Here is a 23,979-nt window from a genome sequence, read left to right on the forward strand (position 1 = left end):
AATCCTGGCCAGTAGCTGGAACATGACTCCGGCTGGCCAGAGCCTGATTTTGGGTGGTGTGTGCTGCTGTCACATGCTCTGCCCCACCTTCTTTTTTTGACGCAGGTTGTTTTGACCTCAGGATCTCCCGGAATCAACCTCCCATCCCCACGCTGCAAAGTAGCAGCATTGGAAATGGCTGCATGTCGATGTGTGGCACCGCAGACAGGTCTGCAGCACCACATACTACACAGCCACACTCATCTGGATGCAACCCTAAGGTGCCTGTGGCAGAGCACAGGGGGTGTCTGCCACTTTAAGGGCCTGGAGCTGGCAGCCGCCAGGTGCTTGATGAGGGCAGCCATTTTAGAGGCAAGGGCTGCCTATATAAACAGTGCAGTTTAGCTGCCTGGAGGCCAGGCAGCAATATCGCCTGGCTGAAGGGCTGCTGAGAACAACCCAGAGGTAAGGGGGAGCTGCAAGGGGATGGTAAGGAGGCTCCTGGTCCTGGGCATGACCTGAAACTGAATGTTACCAAAGCCCCAAGTGTGTTGACTAGATCCAATACAGCCAGTTAAATGAGATTAATAAAACATGCTGTAAAACATGATTAAGGGTGATATGCCAAATTTTACCAGCAATATCTCTGTGCATCTCACTGGCTTTAGAAAGTATTGTGCGTAGTTCTTTAGAGGAATTTGGCCTTGAATATGTAAGACAGATTACATGTGAACCTCTTAATAAATGGTAAATGCCACATTGATTACATGTATGCATACAAAACAGTCCTCCATCTCTCCCAGCACCACTCACAGTCATTAAGACCAGAAATCCACAACCAAATTTTGTAGGCTCGGAAGGCAAGGAAGTGAAAGGGCTCACTTACGTGTATTTCAGAATGCCTTCTAACTTGGAAGTCCAAATGATCACGCTTTTATCAGCAGAGCCAGATGCAAAACGCTTGCCTAGAAATTAAATATAGTACTGAAACCCACACTTTTAAGAATAATTTTTTCTCCAAATACTCAGTTTAACCAAAGTGAATGCAGGAAGTTCTTTGTAACAGTTGGAGCTTTAGAGCTCAAACAATAATGGATGCAATCCTTAACTGATTTCACATTGCTGTACTTCTGCATCCATATGAAGCTACCCTGATCTCAATGGGGCACTGCAGACATAAATATTATTATTCTCATGCAGAGCCCCACTTAAGCCCCCACTCAACTACAGAGACATTATGTTGAGACCTATGTTGGTAACTTTCTTCTGCATCTAGGGTTCATAAAGTACTTTGAAACCACAGGATGAAAGGCAGAGTATGACTATTAGAACTCTTTGGTATTTTCACTGCTCAGTCTGCAATACAAAGAGGAAGAAACCAATTACTTTTCATTTTTCTAAATTAAAGTATGTAAGGAAACAGCTATATCTGCACCAGGCAGTGCCATGCTGCTGCATATTCAATGGTCCTTGCTCACCAGGTCCCAAACCAGAATTAGGAGCAGCTGCCTTAGTTCAGGCTGCAAGTGGGCTCTTAGCTTTATTAAAACTATTTTCATCTGCTGCTGAATGAATTAACCCACCTGCTAAGACAGATACACTACTTGTGTTTCAGGAGATGATGTACACAGAGCAGCAGCTGGCACAGGAAGTTACTGGTATTGGGCATTCCCCAAGAAAGCCAGAAAGGTGTCACTTACCATCTTTAGCATAAGCCACACAGTACACTGTGTCTTTATGTCCTTTCAAAGGCTGAATTAAGGTTCCATCAGATGTATCATATACCTATATAAATAATAATAATAAAAAAAGAATAATATAAGGCCCTAGTCCTCCAAGGAGCTCTATGGAACTGGGGCCTAGAAGTATAAGAACTAAAGAACTAAACAAGAGTTTAAAGTTTTCAAAGTGCATGTTTTTTTGCAGTTTCCCCATTTAGTCAGTTTCCCCCTGTTTGAATGAACCTTTTACATAGCAAAAAGAGACAGATCTTACTTATATCTACAAAAACATAAGTAAGACCTTAAAATCTGGCATGAAGATTTTAGAATAGTTGTAGTAGCTACAACTACTTTTTAACTTGTGTTTTGAAAATGGCTAGCATTTAAGTAGATGCTGCCTTTTAATATACTAGAGCAGGGGTAGAAAACCTTTTCCAGCCATAGGCCAGAAGGATTCACCCCTGGCCAGAGGCTGATGAGTGCTAGGGCCCAGTCACAACCACTACTTCTGTCCCCCTTAGTGACACAGGGAGAGGACCCACAGTCAAACATCTTCATGATTGAATACCAAAGCCCCATGTCTGTGGACCAGTTGCAATGTTTCTAGGTTGCTGACCTCAACGTTAGAGCACGCATTTATTTCTAAGCACTGAGAGCCAGGTATTATGTCATGGGAGAATAAAGGTTAAAGGATCATATAAACAAAAGTCATTTATCTAATGCTCTCAGGCAGCTAACTTGGATAGTCTGTTTTATACTAACCCCTTCCCTCATGTCATCAAAATCTTTTTAGGCCTAAAGCAGGGTCAAGCGAAATACAGCCCGTGGGCCTGATCCAGCTCAACCACTGTTGAGGGGCCCCATGGGCCAGATGACACATTGTGCCCCACCCAGCCCTTCCACCCACGAGGATGGGAGCGAGGCACTCACATGTACACAGACCCAAAAATGTACCCTATGGACTCGCTTCCACCCTCGTGACCAGAAGAGCGAGGCAGGCCAGCGTGCAGTTTCCATGCAGAGTTGCTGCTGCCGCAGCTCCCCCCACTGCCCCCGGCTCCAGGCTGCAGGTAGGAAAGCAGTGAGGGCGGGGCTGCAGCTGGGAGGGAGCCCCAAGCATGGGGCTGGTGGCAGTGCGGAGCCCGTGCCCAGGGGGACGGGGTGGTGGCAGCGCAGAGCTGGGGTGGGCAAGCATGTGGGTGTGAGGGACAGTATTGGGTGTGGGACCCCACCCCCACCACTCCCTATAGTGTGCAGCCCTGGCAGGCTGAGGGAGCAGCAGCAGGTGGGGAGTTTAGGGCACAGGTGCCCAGCGGGACATGGCTCTGGCCAGTGCAAGGAGTGGCACAGCCTCCGTGCACCTACCTGTATAGCCAGTGCTCCCAGTCACTCACTTGCAGCCCCTGCATTCGCACAGCAGGGGAGGAAGCCCCGTGTACTGGAGCCAAGTGCCTTCCCTGTTGGGGATGCTCAGCATGGGAGAGAAGTTTCAGGCTCTGGATATAGGCAGCTGGGTGGAGGCTGTGCCCCTTGCTGTAATGTACAGTGCTGGCCAGAGCCATGGCCCATGGGCAGTGCGGGGTGGGGGGGGGGTGTCTCCACCCCCACCCTCTGCACCCACAACCCCCCACATATACACAACCCAACATACCCTATGCTCCCCCACACAGCCACACCCCCTCACAACCTCCCAAACACACATCCCCCATACCCCACCATACACCCCCCATAATGTTCAAAAATAAGATTTTATTTATATGCAATATATACAATCACCTCTATATACATGCACAACACAAACCCAAACCATGACAAAAATATTTTTTGTAGTAAAATTAAAATATGCTATAGTAGGCATTTGACTTTTAGTGTATGATTTTGTTTTTTTCTGGTTCTAAGATGGCACCCCGCCACCCAAAAGGGGGATTTCTGGGGGGCAAGGGGAAGGACTTCTAGTAGGAAAGGTCAAGAGTTAGGGGGGTGGGATGTCCAGTCCCAAGACAGTGACAAGGGGGCTGGGCAACCATCAAGGAGCGGTACTATCCATGGGGCCCTTGACAGTGCACCAAAACTCATTAAGCGGCCCTCCACCTGAAATAATTGCTTGCCCTGGCCTAAAGTCACATGAAAGAGTCCTCATTTAAAACAAACAAACCCCCAAAAACGGCACACTGGAAAATGTTAGTATATTTTGAGGCCATATATAATTGAAGGCCACCAACAGGTAATGGCAGAGTTGGAAGGCAAAGAAAGGAGAGATCTCTTGACAGTTGTTTCAACAGATTAACTGAATGCATGTCAAGCCCCCACCATATTGCTGCCGTTGGGAAAACTTAAAGCGCTCTCCTACCAGCAGTCTGTTTCCCGCTGCAATGATCAGTTGCGTCCCATCGGGTTTAAACGCGAGGTCATAGATGCTGCAGAGAGAAACCCAAAGGGAAGGCTTACAGGAGCACGAAACACGACAGGGAGCGATCGCGGAAGCATGCCTCGGTCCAGCTCCACAGAGCAGGTCTCGCGTCCCGTTATCACATGGGTGACAACGACCCATCTCCCCAAGCTAACGAGAACGTGCCCCAGGCCGTTCTGCCAGCCGACAGCCACCTGACAGACCAGGACGCGGGCTGCTCCCCGCACCCTCTCAGCCACCGCTCTTGGGGGCAGTGGCAGAACCGGGGCGGAGGGCAGCGCAAGGCTGAACCGGGATGGAAAATGCTGCCCGCGAGACAGAAGCGCGCGGAGCCACACCGGAGTGGACAGAAGCGCGCCAGTGCGATGAGAAAAGCACCATTGCGCTGAGCCCATGTCCCTGGGCAGGGGGCCCCAGCCCTCCAGGTCCCGGGCCGGGGTCCCCCAGGGGACAGAGCAACAAGCAGAGCAGAGGCTCGGGTAAGGGGCGTGGCCACCTGGGACAAGGGGGCGGGATCGCCCAATAGAAAAGGGCCGGGGTCACTCGAGGGAAAGGGGCGGGGCTCATGCCAACATTCACTGCCCTCCCCCCAGCCCGGCTCTTACCACTGCTCCGCCTTGTCCCGCCACGTCAGCGCCGCCCTCATGCCGCCCGCGGCCTCCCTCAGCGGCCGGCCTACCGGTCCCCCCCCCCACAAGCGTCCCAGGCAACGCGCATGCGCAAGGGGCCCACTCGGCGCCGACGGGGAGGGGGCGGGGAGAAGTGAAGCCAACGCCCACACCGCGCAGGCGCGGAAGGCGGAGCCTCCGGTGCGGAGTACGCGGGCGCCTCGGCCGGGCGCATGCGCAGAATGTTTCTGGGTGGTGCTACTCGCTTTTGGCGGGATCGGGGCCGCGCGTGCGTCGCACGAGCCTGCGTGTCGTCACGTGACGCTAAGATGCCGCGACATGGCGGCCTCGGAAGTAGGGGAGCAAGGAAAGGGCAGGTAGGGTTGCTTCGGCAACAAGCGGGGCTTGTTCCCACCACTGTCCTCCGTAGCTTGGTGTCGTGCGGTGGGGGGGACAGGTGATGTCACGTAGCGGGGAGGGCACGCAGGAGTGACGTCACTGCGGTGACGTGTGGCTTCGCGCCTGCGAGGGGCGCTGATGACGGCTTTGCCCCTCTGGCTCAGGGCCGCTCCCCCCTCCCCCCATACAGTGCTGAGCACCCGGGGCCCGCACCCTGCACTGGGCATCACTGCAGCCCTGAGGGGAGGCTGGAGCGGGTGCTGGGCCAGGGGGTCCAGAGCCTCACATACTGCTGAGGTGCCCCAACGTAGCAGCCAAGTGCCAGGGTCCCACAGGCATCTTCACTGTGATTCAAGCGAGGGGCATAGGAGTGCCTTCCTCGCCCCTGTGGGGCCGTTCGGGCACCACCTTGTCCGCCGGCGGAGCCACGCCAAGAGCCTGGATCGGAGAGAGGCCGTGGAGCCAAGCCAGCCAGTCCTTCCTCTCCGGCCCACGTGGCACGGGCACGTGTGTGTCACGTCTTCAAATAACAGCATGCTCATGTGATACATGACAGACCCCTGGGCTCTCAGGAGGGCGACCGGTTATGTTCGAAAAGGATGTGAGGAACACAGCTAGAAACCTGTTTTTTCAAAAGACCGGTCTCGGCAGTTTTTTCTGGAGGGCACGAGATGGTCGAGTCCCGAATCGTCCACGTTTATCTCCTCGTGGTTATTACAGAGTACAGGACGAGGGGTGGCTCGTGTCAGATCCAAGATCAGAGCAACCACACAGCTTTGTATGTATGCGCGTGCACACGTACATACGTAGGCATACAAATATATGCTTGTTTCACATAGGAAAGGCTGATCGTGCTATTTCTGTAGCTCTACGGACATCTGCTGTCAGAGAGAACGAGCTCAATCTTGCATATCAGATCGTGGCTGGCTGTTGGCTGGATATTTTTTTCAGTTCTCTGCAGCTCCTGAAATATTGCAGTTCTGATTAGAAAACCTGTCTGGAAGGATAAATTTTCTTTTTGTTTGCCTTCAGTGACCAAAGTGACATGCAAACAAAAGATGAAGGAAACCAGTTAGTGACAGAGACAGAAGAACATTTTGATTCACAAACTGAAGGTACTGAGACCATAGCAGAGAACAGTCTCCTGTGTAAAGAAGATGCAGCTGTTGTCTCTGAAGTGGTTGTTGCATGTCACAAAGTCGCTCCAAATGGATGGGAGAAGATCACAAAGCAAAGACAATCAGGCAAAACTGCAGGAAAATATGATGTTTATTTTATCAGGTAAACATTTCTAGCAATCCATCATGAAAGGGGCACAGTAAATTTAAATGTTTGTGCCCTTGATTTATTCTACTAGACAGAAAGTATGTGTTGCAGAACAGAGGCCTTGCTGTTGCATGTCTTGGGTTCTGTCCCGAGTTGTCACACAGGTTACTGTGAGGCTCAGCTTAAAGTCAAGAGAAAAGTTCTGCATAATTTAAAATGAGTCATGTTATGACTTTGTGCCTCGTACTAATAAGATGCAAAGCTATAAATAAAACATTGATATGCCTTAGAAGCATGTTGTGAGACTGTAAAATGCTTAATCAAGTGTGTAAGATACTATCACACATTTTCTTGTTTTATAACAAGTATTTTTTGATCAATTATTAAAAGAAAGATTATCTATAAAGGCATATTCAGCTAGTCTTCCTTTTCCTTAAATATTAGTTTAGATTATTTCTTCCAACATGAGCCAGTATTTTAGCGTATGTTTAGAAAAGGAGGCTGCATTGCATATTTTTTAGATTAAGAAACAGAAACAGTAAGTAATCACTGATCATATACCTTTCTTTCTCAGTCCTGAAGGAGTGAAGTTAAGATCCAAACGTGCACTTGTAGAGTATTTTCATAAAACTGGAGAAACCGGTCTTAAACTAGAAGATTTTGATTTTACTACTCCTGCTCAAAGTAATACCAAGGTGAGAGACAAAAAATGCAGTGCAAAAGCTGTGAAAACCGCAATACAGAAAAAGGAACATGACAATACAAAACAAGAGTTTAGTGCACAAAATGGTAAAGGCGGTGGTAGTGTTCAGGTACTTCAGACTATTGATGAAGAGCAGGAAAACATTTCTGTCACGTTCACCCAGGGAACAGAAGACTTGGTCGTTAAAGAATGTAAACCAAAGGATGATTCTTTGGAGGTTAAAGAAAATGGGATAATTGAAAAAAGAGTTCAAATTAAGAAAGCTAGAAAAAGGTCAGAAAAAAAGAATCCAGCTTGTACCCAGAACAAAAGACAGAGAAAAATACCGTGTAATAAACAAGAAGTTGAAATAAATAAAAGCAAAGCATTCCAGAGAGAGAATAATGCTTGTGCTTCTGATAGTGGTGATCAGAACTCAGATGATGTGGATACAGGAAAGTGTGGGGGAGACTCAGGAAACGCATTGACATCGGGCTCCCAATCAGAGGTGAATCTTGGAGCAGTCTTAGCTCACTCAGAAGAGGCATCAGGAACCACAGTGGAGTTAGCCTGCTCAGAGAGGAGTTCTGATGATACAGCTACAAAAGACTCTGAGGAGAACTCTGCAGAATCAGAATTTGGGCAGGGGAAGGATGAAATGCTTTTGCAGAGCCAGGACTTCAAATCTAATGCTCAAACAGAAATCAGCAGTTCACAGCCTTGTGGCAAGAAAAGTTTGACATCAGTTAAGTTGCTGAAAGGTATATACCAGTGTTTCTTATCTCTTTTGATACAGTACACCCCTTGTTAGACTCGAGGCAGGTCTTGGAATATACCAGCTGTTCATTTCCTCTTGTTTTTTTCACTATGGAAAATAATACAGCAATTTTTCTGGTGCAGAGAATTCAGAAAGGCTACAGGTCAGAATGTTTTTAACACTGTGGTTTCCTATTTGTAATCTTTGGGTTTCTCTTGTGAATCATATTTGCACACCTAACTAATGTTTGGCACCCTGGAAAGAATCTCCAGGCAACCAAGGAAAACGTAGCACCCTGGTGGGAAATCACTGGTAGATGCATTTTGGAGCAGAGCACTATTTTAGAATTCAGTCAAGCATGCTTTCTAAGTAATAATAAAAAAGAAGTATGTATTTCAGTCTTCCCTATTCTATGATTGGCTGTAGCTAATATTGTTGAGGTGTGTTTTCATGGAAGTCTATATAACCTTTCTAGCACTGGTGTTGTACGGTATCGCATATTGCTGTATCTAAGGACACGGGTACACAAAAAAGTTACTGTAAGGTGAAGGAAGACGGGGATTTTCACGGTAGCAGCTTCTCTGTGGTAAAACCACATGAAACACCCCTGGTAACTTTTTCCTCTGAAAGAGACAAGTTACTGTGGGATAATTTACCTATGCCACTAAGTCAGGCTGAACACACAGACAGTTGCTACACAGTAGCTCCTGTACATTAAATCCCTGACCTTGTTTTCCTCATGATAATTTGTTTGTAGTTTAGTACTGGAAGCGCTCTATTCATATTGAGAACTCGTTTTGAGAAGTTTGTCTACTTTTAATTCAAGTAATACAGCTAAACTTGTTCAGCTTTCTTCTGGTGATAATACAGTAATTCCTGGAGCAAATTTAGATCTCTGGTGCTCCTTTGTAGTCCCCGGGGGCTCACTACATTGAAAATTTATGTTAAGGATGTGTCATTTGATGATTTTTTTAGCAGATGTTGAAATATACTAGACACTGGGGTGGATCCACTGCTTTTGTCCATGCAGCGGTGCCAGTACAAGTGTTTGTATTTCATGCACAATATAGAGAGGAAAATAATGTGTGAAATATAACAGGATACCTCAGGGGATTTTTTTAGACTTGAGGCACCCCTTGTTAGACGAGTCATCCCTCATAAAATACCACTTAATTTTCCCTAGATTTTTTGACCACAGAAAAGTAAAAAAACAGTTTTTTTGTTGCAAAGAACTCTGAGCACAACAGGTCATAATGTTTTTAATACTGTGGATTCCTATTGAAATCTGTTTACTTCATGACTGTGCATCTAACAGTGTTAATACTGTGTAGCACCCCACTGCACCTCTGAAAGGATCTCAAAGTACCTCAGAGTACCTGCTTGAGAATTAATCTCTTAATTCTCTCTTTCTCCATTTGATCTGAATGCACATGATAATCCCAATGTGTTTTCTCCTTTTTAGAAGATTATGGCCCAAGAACACAGGTGGACAGAAGGAAAACCAGCCCATATTTTTCCAGTAAATACAATAAAGAAGGTACACCAGTCTCTATAGAAATAGACCCCTGTTTTGGGGAAGTAGATAGATCAAGAATGAGTATGGGGAAACAGAGTCTTTCACTTCAGTGTTACTGGCTTAATCCAGCTACTGTTGGTCATATCTGAATATTATTCACACTTGATAGCTTTGTTGTGGAATATGTGAAAGGGCTTTTTCTAATTTTTAACTCAACAGCAGATCATACAATCGTTCTCCTCAATATTATCTGTCCTTCTTGGTTACTGTCTTAGTTGAGACATCCTGCACTAAATGAGATACATTTTTGCCCTTAGAGCCTTTTCTTCAATATCAAATGTGACAGCCACATCTAGCTACCCACTCTGTGCTTAGATGATGCAAATGGCTGTAGGGCACCTCTAAGGCCTTCTTCATAGAGAGCTTCTATGCCTTGATGCTGATCCAGGTCTCCATTACCTCCATAGGGAGAGAAGATGGGTATATAATGAGGGTGGAGCCTGGGTAAGCTGCAGGATACATCATTTAGTCAGACATGTCCTGGCAGCTCTATACTGCTGCAGTGTTGAAACAGGTGTGAATTATGGAAGCTGTCATGGCCAGTGCCAGGCCACAGATGCCCTCACAGTTTGGTAAGAGAGAAGACATTCATTGCCTCCGTGGGTCTGAATCTGCTCCAGTATCCTTCAAGAAATATTTGCCATATACTTTTCAATAAAGGTTTTCTATGTTGCCTTTGTGTATAGCTCCAAGCCCACCTAGGCGGAAGGCCTTGAGAAAATGGACTCCTCCTCGGTCTCCTTTTAATTTGGTCCAAGAAATACTCTTTCATGATCCCTGGAAACTCCTCATTGCAACCATATTTCTCAACAAAACTTCAGGTAAACAGAGTTATACAATGCAGAATTTAGCCTTGACAGAATAGTTTCATTTGTAATTGTCTGCAAGTTGTTTTTGCTTACGTAAGGCCTGAGGTGGGCTATAGAAGGTGGCTGGTGTTACAGGATCAGAGCTTTAGCTAGTTAGGCTTTTATGACAATAATGAAAAGAGCAAAGAGGGTAACACAGTCCAAGCCGTATTAATATAAAGAACTTTACCTGATTTGTAGCTCCTCCCTGTCACTGATATTCGAAATAGTTAGGATAGTTGCAAATGGAAAGTACCATCTTTATTCACCACATTGTCTCTGGCTAGGTAAAATGGCAATCCCTGCACTCTGGGAGTTTCTGGAGAAATACCCTTCTCCTGAAGTCACAAGAACAGCTGACTGGAAGGAAGTGTCAGAGTTGCTTAAACCTCTTGGCCTCTATGAACTGAGAGCGAAGGCCATTATCAAGTTTTCAGGTAATTTTGAACATTTTGGTAGAATGGCTCCCCCCTGATTTAGGTCAACCTTTTTGGCAGGCAAGCCACAAATTAGCCCCAAACTCTCCCTGAGTGCCATTCTGATACCTTTCCTTTACCTCAGCTGCTGCTCAGCTTTTCGCTCCCTGACCAGGCTGTTGCTACTTGTCCTCTCCTCAATCTGCCACATGTCACATACAGAGGCTGCACATGATATCTGGTAGCACCTGTACCTCAGGTTGGCAACCACTGACCTAAATAGATGTCAGTAAGGAAATGGCATTAAAACCCTAGCTCTGGTTGTTTTGAATTCTCCATCTGTTGCTAATGTAAAAAACTTAGTTAAAGTTTTAGAGGTTTTATATAAAATGGGAACTTTGGCTGTTTTTAATGGGGAAAAAATCAAGGGTTTGTCCAGATTTGAAGTATTTATTGATATTTTCTTGTGAGGCTTTTCAATAAGTACATTTGTCTTCATGTGGTAAAGGATGGGATTATTTTCTCTAGATGAGTATCTGAGCAAGCAATGGAAGTACCCTATTGAACTGCATGGAATTGGAAAATATGGAAATGATTCCTACAGAATCTTTTGTGTTAATGAGTGGAAGGAGGTAAGTGATGCTGCCATTCAAATAGGCTGGATCCCAAGTTTGTCAAAGGCAGCAAGAGTCTTGCCTTTGACATCAGCTGGCTTTGACTTTGTTCGGCATAACCCTGGGGATTAAAAACAAAAACAAAGACAAAATAATAAATTTTCAGGTTGAAACAAGGAAGAACTTGCAGAATACTTTTAAGGCCCTGATCTTAGAAACACTTGCTCTTGCCCTAAATTTGTGACAGTTTTCTTTAATTCCCTGCTTTATTTTTACATTTCTTGGATCCTCCCTGGGTATCCTTTCTGCATGTCAGTTCTAATGCCTACTGTCTTCTCTGACTTGCCTTTATTTCTTCTGTCTTCACTCTGTCCAAACTCCACACCCTCACCAGGCCTTTCTCCTGCTCACAAATTGTTGGGCATGGCAGTTGTACTCAATACAGCAAGATTATCATATAACTTGGCTTCTCAGTTGGTGCAAGTACTATCGCGTAGGTGATCAAACATTACTCCCTTTATTTCAGGAACATGCTGTACTCTTATCCTTGCTCTGTAAAGCAGGTTGGAGTTGGGTATGGAGGCTTCTCGGAGACATGCTTCAATGCTACAGAATTTTTTAATGCAAAACTTTTTGATTAAACATTAAATCTTATGTCTGGATTATCTTTCAGGTACGCCCACAAGATCACAAACTAAATATATATCATGCCTGGCTCTGGGAAAATTATGAAAAACTGAGTCTTGATTGAAAACTGTGTTCAGCTAGCTTCAGCGTTTAACTCCTTGCCTCTTTCTTCATATTCCAATAAAATGAAGTGGAAATGCCTGCTCTACACACTTACAGTTCTGATCATTGAGTGCTTGGATCCCAGTATTTTTGTCAAATATGTTTTGCAATGTAGGTAATTATCGTAATTAAATGTTGATAACTATTTTTTTATATTTTTAAATAAATGTTTCTACTTTTTAATAGCAGTCCTTTCTTTCGATACAAACTCAACTCCCACTGACATCAAACATTTCACGTTATCAGGGTCCTACCCTTGGCTGAAAAGTCTGTGACTTTATTTTTCTAAAACATTGTCTGAGTTGCTTTACAGTCCAGGTAGCAGGAAGATCTTTGTCCAGGGAGCACAGCAGGAAGATGTTCTGTCTCTGTGGCACTGTTTATCGCCCCCACCAACACCCCTGCAGAAGTCTCTCCAGGTGGGAAGAGCTGAAGTGGAGCAAGAGGTTAGTATGGAGCCATGGGACCTCCCAACAACCAGCCCTGAGGATCCTTGAAGAGCTGTGACTTGTAGAAATGGAACATGGAGCCAAGCTCAGGGGGGTGCATCTGGTCAGTTGTTTGTACCAGAGAGCAGAAAGCAGTCGGCAGCAGGGGACAACTAGAGGAATCATTTCTGTGAACCATGATTAAGGCTAGCACTTCCAGACAGGGAAACCCTTCCCAGGCTGCTGCTGGGTCCCACCAGACAGCTACATTTGTTAGCCACACACAGCCAGTATGAAGGAGCAGTTTGTCTTCAACTGCTTTACATTGGTCAAGTTTTGGAAGATGTAGGAGCCCCCACAAATGTAGTCTACCTCTTTAGTCCCAGGTTGCATTCTCAGCCACAACTACCCTTCTGTTAGGCTGAACAGATTCAAGCTTGAAACAGTTGAGATAACAGTGCACTGAGAGACTGACTTTTGCAGATCCATGTTTTGGAAAATACCGGCACTCATCAAAACTAAGTTTGAGACCTAAAACTCTTGGACACTCTCCTTTTAAAAAAGAGGCCTTTGGCTGTTCTAAGTTTTTTCTGAATTTTGCAGATTTTAGATAAAAGACAGGAAGGTCAGGCCTTCCCCCAGTACAGAGTGGAACTGCCAGGGCAGCCAAGGATCTCCCCAGAGGTCTTCCTGAAACCACTGAAAAAGTTTGTAAAAATGGGGTGATCACCTGTAAGTGTAAGGCCCAATTTGGCGTGTGCTTAACTTGAAGCAGAATTTTAAGCTTTGTTAGCTGTAAAGCTAATTTATACAGAAGATGGAGATGTTTGGGTTTTTTTCTGTGGCTGTAGGGGACAGGACTAGGAGCAATGGCCTCAAGCTGCAGCAGAGGAAATTTAGGTTGGAGATCAGATTGTTTTGACTATGTGGGTGGTCAGACTTTGGAACAGCCTGCCAGAGAAGTTATGGAATCTCCATCCTTGGCAGTTTTCAAGAGCAGATTAAACAGACTGGAATGGTTTAGTCAGGGATGATCCTCCCTTGAGCAGGGGGGGTGAGAATAAAGGAACTTGTGACATTCCAGCCCTACTTTCCCCTGATCCTACACATTGAATACCTGTGCTGTGAAAAGAACCAGCTAATATCAAAGGTATTTTAAAAAAGGTGTGCAAAAATACGCCCAGTTTGAGTTAAGATCAGCATCAACTCAAGAAGGGGAATGCATTCTTTCTAAATGGAAAGAATGAAGGGAAATGTATTCTTTCTAAACAGAAAAATTTGTGATGTCACAGAAAATGTTGGTCTTGGATAACTTTGTTCTTCCATACAAAAATGTATTCTGTCGCCACACAGAAAATGAATGGTACATATTTGTGTCAAGCATGACTTAGTCCATCCATCTGCAATGTCTCTGAGCAACTGGGGAAGGATTAACCAATGGCTGACCTTTTTTGACCTCAAGAGTGGGAAAATATAAAGAAGTCATGAGAACTGGCTTCAATTGCCTTTCAGCTGTAAGTATAGCCAGATGCTTGGGCTGCATTCAGTTTTAGTCTGGGGATAATACATTAGTGGTTAGGGCTACAACCAAACACTTACCAACAACCTGTAGTCCTTAAGTTTTATCTCCCCAAGAGACCACATATTGAAGAAAAAAATGCTCACAGGATGAGACAACCCAAGTTGAAAATTGCGTTAGATGAAGTGCACCAAGTTTTGTTTCCTTTCTCTGGGACTCACTCACGGGTGGGTCCTTAGCAATGAACTGAAGCCAGTACAGCATATGGTATTCAGCATGTCAAAAGGTTTCCAAGGAACCATCTAGTACAGGGGTTGGCAACCCTCTGCACGCATGCTGAGCATGGCACACGAGACCATTTTGCTCAGCACACCACCACCGGCCCCGGTTCTGGGTAGCTGCTACCAATCACGGAGCCTGGGCTGTTCCCAGCAGACGGCTGGGAAGCTGCAAGCCCTGTTGCAAGCAGCCCGGGCTCCGTGGCTGGCAGCAGCTACCCAGAGCAGGGGCTGGGTGCAGCAGGCAGGCTGCAAACAGCTGTGCCAGGCTCCGGCATCAGCTCTACCAGCATGTGCACATGTGCCTTGGAGTGGGCAGTGGGGGAGGGGCCTGAGGCAGTGCAACCCTAGTCTCTTCCCCAACTCCTGGCAAAGAGGTAATGGCAGGGCTCTGGAGCCTGGCACAGCTGTTTGTAGCCAGTCTGGGCTCTGGGCAGCTGCAGCAAGCAGGCTGTGAATGCTGCACCGGGCTCTACAGTTCTGGCATCAGCTCCATGCTGGTGGTGACTGCATATGCACCTCAGTGCAGATAGTGGGAGGGCTGCGCTGCCTCAGGGCCAGGCCCTATCCCTCTTGTCTGTTCTGCGCGCAGTCATCACCAGCATGGAGCTGATGCTGGAGCTGTGGAGCCCAGCACAGCTGTTTGCGGCCTGCCGGCTGCTTGCTTGCAGCTACCCAGAGCCCAGGCTGGCTACAAGCAGCTGCTCTGGGCTCTGGAGCCCAGCATCAGCTCTGTGCTGGCAGCAGGGGAGAGGCCAGGGTTGTGCTGCCTCAGGCCCCCCCACCCCTGTCCACTGTGAGGCAGACATGCAGCTGTTTGCAGACTCCTGGCTGTAGCTAACCCCAGCTCTGGGTAGCTTGCAGCAGGGTTTGCGGCTGAGCCCACCCGATTCCTACCTGCTCCAAGCCCAGCACTGGCCCAGACCCTACTGGGATGAGGCTGGCGCTGCCTCTGCCCCTTGCCAGGAGTGCCACACCTTTGTGGGCTTAGCTGTGTGGAGTGGGGGAGTGGTTGGGCTGATGGGAAGACTGGGCCGGGGCCTCGGCTGGCCATGCTGCAGCCCGGGGGCTGGCTCCACGGAAGCACAGGGGCTCTGGCAGGCCCAGGGCATTGTTGGGTTGGACTTCATCTGGTGGCCCAGCAGCCCGGCTCTGTGCACCCATGCATCTGGTTCTGTGTCTGTGTGCACAGGTGTCTGAGTCTGGATGCATGTGTGCATGTATCTGTTCTAGTTCTCAGTGTTTGTGCACATGTGGTTGTGTGTGCGTGCATATGCCTGGTTCTCTCTCTGCTCCCCTTTCTCTCTCTCTCCTCTTTCTCTTATTTCTTTTTTTTTTCTCTCTCTCTCTCGCTGCAACATGCTTAACAAAAAAAGTATGTGTGTGCATGTGTGCGTGCATGTGCCTGGTTCTCTCTCTGCTCCCCTTTCTCTCTCTCTCCTCTTTCTCTTATTTCTTTTTTTTTCTCTCACTCTTGCTGCAACATGCTTAACAAAAAAAGTACACAACAACAAAGGCAACATTTAAGATTATTAAATATACTAATATGCAGTGCGTCCTGCCATGTACCGCCCTGCTCCGCCCCCCTAACCCCCCAATTTTGTTTTTCTGGCATGCTGGCACTCCAGCACCTTCCAAGGTAGACATTGTGGGTTTTTTGGCACTCCGGCCAAAAACCATTGCCTGCCCCGATCTAGTACTACTGCTGGTCATAGGAAAGACGCAAGTATAGAATGCCTAAATGTGGACACTGTGGCTACACCCATGGCAAAGCTGCTACAAATATAACTCCCTTTTTTAAAGAGTTAGTACAACACACCAGACTTTGTAACCAACAGGACTTTATTCCTTTTTTTAATTGAAACCTAAACACAGTACAGTGTTACCTGAGGTCCAGTACACAAAAGTAGCTAAAAAAAGAAACAGTTTAACGTCTAAGTTTTAAGATCATTTAGAGGCTGATTTTTAAATAAGAGCTTTTAACCAAGTTAATGGACTGTAAATCAAAAACACTTTTGTGCACACCTCACTGCTCCTTTCCATGGGAAGGCTGTCTCTTGGCTTCCCTCCCTCCCAACTTGCTTTCATCAAAGAACCGAAATCTGAGTTCCTCTTTCTGCTCAAGGCCTTGGAAGAGTTGGATGGTGAGATCACAGCTGAAGCTGAAAGCTCTCCCAGCTCCCCAAAGAAGGGGATGCAGGACTTTGCATAGGTACATACATCATGTCTTTCTAATATCTGGGAGAGCTGCAACTCTCAGTTCAGTGCTGAGCAGTGATGGCCCCACTCTCATGTGCCAAAGTCCTTCAGCAAAAAAGGAAGTCGGATCCTGGTACATCTGAGAGAACTCAATCCTGTGATGAGGGGATTACATATAATGGAGAAACAGTATAGAGTACTGCATTTTGCAGTGTAGTTCATCTTTAATTTCAGACAAATGTCAATTAAGGCTGATGATCACTGTAGTTTATCAATACTGGTTACAGAATGCTCATCAGATTGGATATCAGATTGAGAAAGGCCAACCAAATTGGATTTAGTGATCGTAGTTCCTCGCGTTGTGCCTAGGCTGCTGTTAATCCAGTTGTCACTGTTCGTTCTGCTGACCCTCTGTAATAGCAGACACAGCTCCCTGGCCTTTATTGACGTCACTGATGCACACCCACAATCCATCTACGGACTCCTTCCATAGAGTGACCTGGAAGCAAAACATGAAGTAGATCTTAACACAATACCCTCCACTCCCCTGCTTTGGAGTCCACTGCACAGGGGAGTTTTCCCTTCCTAAACCTTTTCAAAAAGTTTCCACATACTCCTGATTTCAGGTGATGCTGCTCTTTAATGAGCATTTGATGACGTCCCTAATTCTTAATTCTTACAAAGCAGCTGAGGAAAGAACCTCATTTACTGGTCAATAAGTATCTTGTTTATTGATCAAACTACACCCATGCTCCCATTCCAGGTGCACTGGAATCCCGGAAGGATAATTTGCCTTCAAAATACTCAATCTTACCTTATTTAAAAAATATAGAACTATTTAAAATGCTTCTACCGCATGAACACAATTCCTACTTTCAAACTGGTGTTAAAAAGTATGCCATTAGGAAGAGTGGATTGTGCATCCCCTGGGGCCAAGATGTGGACAAAGACTTGATGCTGTCTGAGAGACTAAACTAGTACTGTCCACTGTGTTCACTTATTTATCTGCATGCAAGAGCCAGCTCTAAGATACAACACTCACTTTGTTGTCTCCTCCAGACACAGCAAGAATGTTTGCAGTGATAGACCAGCTAACATGCCAGACAACATCATTGAACTTGTGTAGCAACTTTGGTGACCATGAGTTGCCAGAGGCATCATCGCATGTCCAGATAAACACTCTGCCATCCTAGATAAGGCAAAAGAAGTTGTTAGACTAATGGCTGTCCTTGGCAATGCCAAAGTGAGGCTATGCAGAGACACACTGCTTGTTTCAAAAAGCATCTATTTTGAACAAACACCAATCACAGCTCTGAGTATTTTACATGGTCTAATTAAGAAATATAAAAAAACACATCTAATCAAAAGAGTAGGTTGGAAGAAAGATCTGCTCCAATAATAAGCCATATTATCTAACTTTTGGCCTAAATTAATGTCTTGCTACTCACTATGTCTGCCAAGCTTACAGAGCCAATCCAGCTACAGGAGAGAGAGATGGATTCTTCCCCAGCATGAGCAGCAACAGCTGCTTCAATAAGTACCACTACAGAACCTTTATTCTTGGTGAGGATGTCTGAGCCAGAAAGAAGGTCTGGTTTCTCAGACCCCACCCTCATTTTGCAGTCCTGGAGATCAGAGGAAGTATTTTTCTCTGTGAATTGGGTATGTTTGACCCAGAGTCACCAAGAGCCTTTCAGCACAGAACGAACATTTGAAAAAGTAGGCATGAAAGGGGCCTTTGGAGGTCATCTTCGTCCATTCCCCTTCTCAAGGTATGATCATAGTGGAACCCTCCCTGCCTACAGGGAAAATAAGACTGCCAGATTCCACTGCAATTCCTCTCCTTTGTCCAATAAGGTCTCTTACAGATCTAAGCTCTTCAGTTCTATAGATCATTTTCTTAAAAGAAGGGAAAGCCAGAAACCTACAAGTACAGATAACTGCCAGCACCTCCTTAGAATGATTTGTTATATCTACCATAGCTCTAACACCTCTTGACTTCATTTCACATGAATGGCTACACAGACGAGAGCATTCAGAGCCAGCATATTCATTGTTCCAGTGACAGTCTTACCTGTGAACAGCTAGCCATGGTACTTGTTGGCAAGCCTATGGAGGGTGCCCAAGCTACATCTCGGACCCAGTCACTGTGAGCCTCCAGCTTCTGTTCTTCCTTCCACTGGCCATCCTCCTCCCTGAAGGGGTAGCAAACAATCACGTCTACTCTGCCTCCCACTTTGGAACACTGTTTTGCAATGTACTCAATACTCCTGAAAGTGGCCAATTTAGCCACAAAATAAGAAACACAAATGTTCCTCACCCACTTTCTTATGTTTAACCTGAAGGGCCTACCCAAGAGGTATTCAGTTTCAATAGCCTACAAACAAAATTGGAATTACAGGAAACCCTCACTATTCACAGGTTTGGTATTCGTGGTTTAAAATATTTGCAAATGCTGAACCCGCATCTTAAAATACACTTACAGGAGCTCCTTGGGAGCTCCATGCTTGCCACTACTGGGCTCCTGCTGCTGCCAGCACAGCTGTGCCCCACTCCTCCAGCCACTGTGTTCATGATGTTCATGAACGTAGTGCTGTATTCGTGTATTTTGCCATTCACAGGGATCTCAAGAACGTATCCCCCCGTGAATGGCAAGGGTCGCCTGTATATTGCTACTGCTTTGAGCACAGCCAGGGAAAATTAAAAATCACAAAGAAAGTATTTGCTTCCTAAGATACAAAGTGAAAGAGGATCTTTTGAATGAGAATTAGCCCATAAGAAGATGTAAATCCCAGAGAGCCATCTCCATTCAACGTCCTCTAAGACAGACACTTTTAAGCGACAGGGGAAAACATGGCATTGTTTAATTACTATTTGTGGTAAGTGGCCTCTAGCAAGCCATCTAGTGGATCAACAAAGGAACTGATCCCTTGGAAGGAAGCAGAATAGATATCAGACACTTACTTCCAGATCTTGACGAGGTTGTCACAGCCACCCGATGCAAACCTTTTAATGTAGTTTGGTTTTTGGCCTGATGGCTGTTCTATAAGGCTTCCAGGTACAACAGCAGGGGCCCAGCTAACAGCATTACACCCAATCTGTGCCAGAACAGAATCTGAGTGTTAAAGTTTTTACCCTTAAAAAAATCTAGCCTGCTTGGGGTCACTATGTTTTATCACACAGCGTCCACAAAAAGCAACCCCCCCCCCAAATGCTTACTTCTAACATAAAAAACTGCCACTCTTTTATCCTAGGAAACTTACCTATTGCCACCAGTACATCACTTTGTTCTCTCTTTACCTAGACTCTTTGGGGTACAGCATGTATCTATATGGCAACACATATGTTATAGATACAAACTTACGGTATGTGCATTGCTGATCTTTTTTACTTCCCACTGTCCGTCACCTGTGTAACCCAATAAGGAAATGGCCCCATCAGAACTCCCACAGGCCAGGATCAAGCCATAGTCATGTGGTGCCCAGCAGACAGAATTCACTGTCAGAAATAGTAAATACAAGATTGTCATAAAAGTGACCAGCTGCAAAGACACTGGAAACCATGAATGAGTGACTTGAATTAAAAAATGTTAATAAAAAGTATTTCTTTAATCATCTAGTCCAATGATTCTCAACCTTTTTAGACCCAAGACACACATTGACAAACCTAAGGCACCTATCATAAAATTCCAATTTTTGGTTTTCTCTTTTCTAGACTACAGAAAAGAAAACAGTATAATTCTTCTGTTGCAAAGAGCTCAGGAAGATTACAACAGGTCAGAGTGTTTTTATCACTATGGATTCCTATTTGAAAATTCTGCATTTGTCTTACGAATCATGTCTGCACACCTAACAGACCTAACTAACACTGCATGGCAACCAGTGGTACTCATGAAAGGATCTCTAGGCAGCCTGGTTGAGAATCATTTATCTTGTCTGACTTCCTGCTGTTAACAAGAAGCTGCCTTAAAACCAATAAGGGGTATAAAGAAGGTATAAGCAGGAGGGATGAGTTTTTAAATCAGAGTTCAAAATCTTAAGTTTCCTGTCATTGCTGAGAACACCACTGATCCTAGAAAAGAAACTGTATGTTCAGCATCAACTTGAGAAGCTGACCAAAGCAGACCTCTGCTATGAGATATAGCAAGCAACGAGGAAAAAAATCACTATCAGGTCTTTTGTTCTCATGTATTTGCACCAGATTGGTGCTTTGTGGGAGCACAACACAACACCCTGTGGATTTATGGTGTTTAGATTCCAAAAACTGTCCCTTCTTATCAGGACTGGGAAGCTATTGCCAGCATGTGCAGCCCTGGGAGAAGAGACAAAGAGGTGATGTTCTCCTGTCCCCAGAGAACACATGCATTGCTTACATACTACAGAATAGATGAAGAAAGGTTCAGTCAGATGCAACTTGACCCTCTGTGTCCACCTAGACCACCACATACCTGAGGAGTCATGACCTGTGTACTCATATGTCTTTTCCCAAGTGCCATTTTCTTCCTTCCAGATGATAACCTTCCTGTCATAGGAACAGGAAGCCAGAATATTTCCATACATGGGATGTGCCCAGGCAACCTGCCACACAGGGCCTTCATGGCTGTAAAGAAAAAGGTGTCAATTAAGACAGAGAGAGAGAGAATCATTCCCTTTTATTCTTGCTTGTTTCACAACAATACTTGTTTGAAATTAATTCAAGTAAACACCTCTATGATGTCTTGCTGGGGAAAAAAGAGGGAACAATGAAAAGTATGCATTATTGCTAGTCAATGGAACTGGTTTTAGGATACAGTAGTTGGGATAAGATCCCCAATGTTTGCTCACATGTCAGCTATTAGGAATATATTTATTTCTGGGAACATGGGGGTCAAAGTTTCAGCGAGATTAAAAGCTGAGTTACAAGTAACTCACTTTTCCCCTCTCCCCCATTCACTGTAATGCAAGTTTAAAGACAACCAGATACACTGCTTCCCAGGATACATACTGTATAGTGCAAGGTGGGTACGCCAACAGTGATGTAGTGATCACATGGGTCTACACAAACTCACTAGCTACATCCCCATAGCGGCACACTTCCCGCTTATAGTGCACCGCCCATATGGCACAGTACAGGTGGTTACTGCACCATTGTTTAGTACTTCCAAAAAGAAGTAGTAAAGCACAGCGCAGTAACATCACTGTACAGCAACATGTGGACATACCTGGTGAGTAGTTGCACATCAGTTTTTACAAACCCCTCCTCACTAGAGAGATGATTGATGTGTTATGCCAACAGTCAGCACATTACTTAAATTTTGATATTTAAAGCACTCACCCTCTCAGATCAGCTATGAGGATTTGCCCTCCATTCCTGACATCAAAGATTTTCACAGATCTGTCCGAGGAGCAGGTTGCTAACCGAGTACCATAATAATCCATCTGAGCATCATGCTGGAAGGGAATGCAAAGATTTCCACTAAGTTTCAAGAGTGGCTGGAACACTCATGAACTGCCTACCAGGTACCAGAACAATAGGATAAAAAGACTTCAGTTATTGTGTTCATGCAGGTCATTTGTTCCAAATTATTTTCTTGCAGTAAGTAGACAATATTATATTTAATGTCTATAGTTTACACCTCCCTAATAGGGCAGAGGTTGTCAACTGGGGGTACTTGAGAAGGCCCTAGGGGGTAGGTGCAGGCAGGCAGGGATGGAGTGCTGCCATGCACCATCCTGTGTAGGTGCTGCCTGCCTGGCCAGACATGGGAGGCAGGGGAAGGCAAACGTGGGAGGGGAAAGTAAACCGGGCCCCCGCCTGCCACTCCCCATCAGGCCACATGCCACCCCCCTGCTTGGCGGCCTAGTTCCATGTTCAGCCATGCACCACTCTGGCCCCCTCCTGCTTGGCGTCCAGCTGCACACCACCTCCTCTATCCCTCCCCCCCCTGCATCCGGTCACTGGGGTACAGTGACCCAAAAAGGTTGAAAACCCCTGTAATAGGGTAATTACCACAAGTAGTCAAACCCAGTGCTTTGAGACAAGAAGTCAGGGCTCTGGGCTTCTATTCTCTGCCACTGACTCTTCTTGGCCTCAGCTAAATTACTTAATCTTGGTTCTGGTTTCTTTATATTTCAAATGGGAACAAAAATTTTGATCCACCTCCCCACACAATGTTACCAATCGCTTATGCTTGTGTAACCCCTGACCTTGGGTTTTGAAGAGATAAGCACAGTGGGGTGAGGCCACTCAAAGTCTAGGAAAACCAAACCCAAGAAGTTGGTCTGAACTATGGCCCTCTGCTATTTTGAGGGCTAACAGGAGTGGAAGTGGAAAAAATAAAAGAGCTGCAACATGGAGGCCATTTTTACCTGGAGCCAGTGTAATTAGAGCGTGGGAGAGGCCTTGTTCCCTGACATGCTCCCAGCACCATTAAAGGGGCCCCAGGGAGATTGTGGAGCAGCCCAGCCTGAGCACAGCTGGGAGCAGGATCAACTTCCCCACAGAAGAGACACCAGCAGGGAGAGAACCTGACTGCTGATAGAGTGGGTGCATCTACACATGCTGTTAGCACGCAAAAAACTCTGGTACATATCGCACTGGAGTGTATTGCTCCTGGGCACACCATCTGAATGCGAGCCTGAGACTCCAGCATGCTAAACCAGGTCAGAGAAACCCTAACTGGCAGGGGGCCCAAAGGTTCAGCCTGCCAGCCTGGGGCTGCTCCAACCCAGCTCAATGTGTTGTGGAGGGGCTGGCTGGGCCACGAGCATGCTCCAGTGTGGGGCTAGCCAGCAGGCAACCCCCACACAGAAGCACTCTCGTGCACCAGCCAGCCGTGTTAGTCTACACATGCAGTGCTGTGAAGGAAAAAACTCCACAAAAGGGTAGTGCTTGTAAATACTCCTTGCTGTGGAGTTTATTACTTTCCTGTAGCCTAATGGGGGCACATGTGTGGATACAAGACATTTGCCGCGGACCTAATTAGTCTACTCCACTGTGTCTCGTGTAGACATGCCCAGTGAATTGCACTTAAAAGGCCACAGAAGTTAGCGTAGTCAGTGTGTTGTGAAGTGCTGAAAGTCCTTGTGCCATCTGGAACAGCTCTTACCTGTGCACAAGGTAAAGAGCCTCAACCCAATGGGTCCTTATGAGACTGATGAGTTGAGGTTTTAAGCTATACTGGTGAATAGGGAAATTTTGTTATCAGATTTCCATGCGGGGTTTCATGGCTTATAATACACATTGTGTTCTAATGCCTACGCACATAAATTTATCTGACTTGTTTGTACCCTCTTCTTACTAAAGCAATGTTTGGGGACACTGACTTCCCACAGCCACACCAGGCAAGGGGTTATACGTGCAAGTAAGTTTAAGGGGTTTTACAATATGAGGCAGCAAAGCTGTACAGACCACTGAGACACAGACCTGCCCATCTGAAGACGGTGTTTAGAAGTGCTGTTTTATTCCCTCTTCCCACAAATTGACACACTGATCTGCCTCTTTCTCATCCC

At 45.9% G+C, this 23,979-nt stretch overlaps 3 protein-coding genes across 8 annotated transcripts in view; 1 reads left to right on the plus strand and 2 right to left on the minus strand.

Annotated features, from left to right (window-relative positions):
- The window catches only part of IFT122 (intraflagellar transport 122), a 35,183-nt gene extending 30,383 nt beyond the window's left edge, over nucleotides 1-4,800 (minus strand). For 3 of the 4 annotated variants that reach the window (XM_025204787.1, XM_025204786.1, XM_006024131.3), the window contains exons 1-4: nucleotides 4,716-4,800; nucleotides 4,051-4,117; nucleotides 1,680-1,764; nucleotides 866-944 (exon numbers count right to left, since the gene is read on the minus strand). In XM_025204787.1, coding sequence (XP_025060572.1) covers nucleotides 866-944; nucleotides 1,680-1,764; nucleotides 4,051-4,117; nucleotides 4,716-4,756 — 272 coding nt within the window. In that variant the 5' untranslated portion in view covers nucleotides 4,757-4,800. The remainder of the gene's footprint in view (nucleotides 1-865; nucleotides 945-1,679; nucleotides 1,765-4,050; nucleotides 4,118-4,715) is intronic. The other variant, XM_006024132.3, reaches the window with a different exon arrangement.
- Nucleotides 4,801-4,903: 103 nt separating this feature from the next.
- On the plus strand, nucleotides 4,904-12,205 carry MBD4 (methyl-CpG binding domain 4, DNA glycosylase). 3 transcript variants are annotated; one of them, XM_006024134.3, is made up of 8 exons: nucleotides 4,904-5,095; nucleotides 6,150-6,398; nucleotides 6,958-7,826; nucleotides 9,285-9,359; nucleotides 10,085-10,219; nucleotides 10,534-10,683; nucleotides 11,191-11,294; nucleotides 11,950-12,205. In XM_006024134.3, exons 1-8 carry the CDS (start codon nucleotides 5,058-5,060, stop codon nucleotides 12,025-12,027), a joined length of 1,698 nt encoding a protein of 565 aa, XP_006024196.1. In that variant the 5' UTR covers nucleotides 4,904-5,057; the 3' UTR covers nucleotides 12,028-12,205. The 3 variants fall into 3 exon arrangements, with proteins under 3 accessions (XP_006024196.1, XP_014375683.1, XP_014375684.1); XM_014520197.2 differs by having other exon boundaries at nucleotides 9,288-9,359; XM_014520198.2 differs by lacking the exon at nucleotides 9,285-9,359.
- A 3,909-nt stretch (nucleotides 12,206-16,114) lies between these two features.
- On the minus strand, nucleotides 16,115-22,207 carry SEC13 (SEC13 homolog, nuclear pore and COPII coat complex component). Its single transcript, XM_014520196.2, has 7 exons — nucleotides 21,803-22,207; nucleotides 20,937-21,088; nucleotides 19,854-19,987; nucleotides 19,454-19,587; nucleotides 18,564-18,684; nucleotides 17,532-17,678; nucleotides 16,115-16,988 (listed from the first exon to the last, which is right to left on the minus strand). The coding sequence occupies exons 1-7, from the start codon at nucleotides 21,904-21,906 to the stop codon at nucleotides 16,878-16,880; spliced, it is 903 nt and encodes a 300-aa protein (XP_014375682.1). The 5' UTR covers nucleotides 21,907-22,207; the 3' UTR covers nucleotides 16,115-16,877.
- Between the last annotated feature and the right edge of the window lie 1,772 nt (nucleotides 22,208-23,979).

Source organism: Alligator sinensis, unplaced genomic scaffold, assembly GCF_000455745.1.
Source record: "Alligator sinensis unplaced genomic scaffold, ASM45574v1 scaffold451_1, whole genome shotgun sequence".
NCBI classification, from domain to species: Eukaryota; Metazoa; Chordata; order Crocodylia; family Alligatoridae; genus Alligator; species Alligator sinensis.